Source organism: Bufo gargarizans, chromosome 1 (assembly GCF_014858855.1).
Source record: "Bufo gargarizans isolate SCDJY-AF-19 chromosome 1, ASM1485885v1, whole genome shotgun sequence".
Taxonomy (NCBI): Eukaryota; Metazoa; Chordata; class Amphibia; order Anura; family Bufonidae; genus Bufo; species Bufo gargarizans.
Genome location: NC_058080.1, coordinates 71,772,388 through 71,774,589, shown reverse-complemented (window position 1 = coordinate 71,774,589; position 2,202 = coordinate 71,772,388). Strand labels below are relative to the sequence as shown.

The following is a 2,202-nucleotide window of genomic DNA, read 5'->3' as shown; positions in this document are numbered from 1 at the left end:
AAGTTCACAACAATACTTAGTGCACCAATCACTAATAAGTAGTCAGACCTTTTAAAATGTGAAGTTTAACGTATTGCGCCAAAATATTCGTATCATTAGTGCCGATTTCACAATTGCGAATATATTGGGGCACTCTATCTGCATATAAAGCTATTGTAATGTTCTGCCGTGCCAACCATTTTCTCCAGTCTCAGGAATCTTCTAGCAGCTTGAAAAATGTAGCTATAGTGACCCACGCCTGTATTTTACCAATTTTTCGCGATCAAGAAAATAATCTTGAATTTGCGAATATATGACGAATATTCTACCAAATATTCGTGAAATATTGCGAATTTGAATATTGCCCCTGCCGCTCATCACTATCAAGAACAAAAGCAGTTGTCTGTTTTATGATTGCCCCCAATACCATTTTGGTTATTACTATACCATATGTAGAGAGGACACCATCCTACATTGAAGACAGAAGCATCTATGACCCATGTAGGTTAAATATGATTGAATCTCAGTAAAATGCTCAGAAAGAGGTCTAGTTCTCCTACATATTAATGAAACATTGATATCACTACCATATATAAAACACACAAACACTCACATAACTTTAATACGGATATACTATAGTGTCATCATAACTTACTTATTTCAAATGCACGGGAATGAGTGATGGGCTGGCACCAAATGATAATATCACTAGAACCAGACAAGAGAAACAGTGCTTTAATGGAAGCCATTTGGCATGGAAGGGGTAATTTTATGAAGTGAAATCTCTGTGTCACAGTCCAGGTCACACATTGAACTAGTGGCCATCTCAATGTTTGCAGAGTTTTGTGAGATTTGAGACATGCGATCGAAAGTCTCATCATTGTCATCTATACAATCCACCACGTTGGGTATCATGTTGACGTAGGCTGTCACAATATCCTTGTGGAATATAGTATCTTGGTTGTAGGATATTAGTTCATTGCTGATGTTGACTGTTTCAACATGGGTGGTAGAACACCATTGTCCACATCCCAGAAGACTAGAGAAGACCTTGCGAAAATCAGCATTGAAAGCATAGATGATAGGGTTCAAAGAAGAGTTAGCCCAACCAAACCAGACAAAAATGTCAAAAGTGGTCTCACTGACGCAAGGCAGTCCAGCTTTGGGGTCTCCAGAATTGTCACAGAATGGAACCATACAGTTCAATATGAAAAATGGTAACCAGCAACACACAAAGACCCCCATGATTATAGACAGGGTTTTTAAAACTTTTGTCTCCTTTTTGATAGAAGTTTTTAGGCTATTATGGTGGTTTCTGCAGTCAACACGGTTGCTTCTGCAGCTTTGGGCATGTTCAGCTGCTCTTTCCAATGTTGATATCCTCCTGATCTGAATCTGGGCAATCCTATAGATCCTGGTATAGGTGACAATCATAATAGCTACAGGAATGTAAAAACTGATCAGGGAGGAAGAGATTGCATACGTCCTATTCAAGCTAGAATCACAGTTTTCTGCAGTCTGGTTATTCATTTCTGGAATATCTTTCCTATTCCTGTGCCAGTTTAACTGAACGGGTATAAATGAAATCAAGATAGACAATGTCCATGCAGCACTGATCATCAGCATTGCCACTCTTTGGGTCATCTTCCTCTCATATCTAAAGGGGCTGGAGATTGCCCAGTACCTGTCCACACTAATGATACACAGGTTGAGGATGGAAGCTGTGGAGCACATAATATCAAAAGCCACCCAGATGTTACAGAACACTCCAAATGGCCAGTGTCCTGCAACTTCTGCTACAGCTTTCCAGGGCATCACTAAGAGGGCTACCAGAAGATCAGAGACAGCTAAAGACACAATGAAATTGTTGGTTACTCTGTTACGTAAATGTCTGTATCTTATTACAGCTGTACATACCAAGATGTTACCGAAAAGGGTCCAGAAGATGAGAAGGGACAGAAGACTCCCTGTGACTACTTGTCCTGCCACCAGTTCCCTTCTTTGCTGCACTTCTTGGAAAAGGCTCCTATTCATTACCATCTCTGGATACTTTATGCAGTGTTACTCCTCTCCAAGCAGAAATAGGGGCACCACAGAACCCATAGTGCCACCCTGGTGGGATGGGCAGCAGGACAGGTAGCCTCCATGTGAAGCAATCTTCTTCTAGCCCCCTGCTTTGTCTTCTTCTCTAGAGATCTTGCAGTCTATGCTCAGTGCTGCCTG

General features: G+C 41.0%; 1 protein-coding gene across 1 annotated transcript; it reads right to left on the bottom strand.

Moving 5' to 3' along the window:
* Positions 1-714: 714 nt before the first annotated feature.
* Positions 715-1,929, bottom strand: DRD5 (dopamine receptor D5). Its single transcript, XM_044283299.1, has 2 exons — positions 1,897-1,929; positions 715-1,418 (listed from the first exon to the last, which is right to left on the bottom strand). Exon 2 carries the CDS (start codon positions 1,411-1,413, stop codon positions 715-717), a length of 699 nt encoding a protein of 232 aa, XP_044139234.1. The 5' UTR covers positions 1,414-1,418; positions 1,897-1,929.
* Positions 1,930-2,202: the final 273 nt, after the last annotated feature.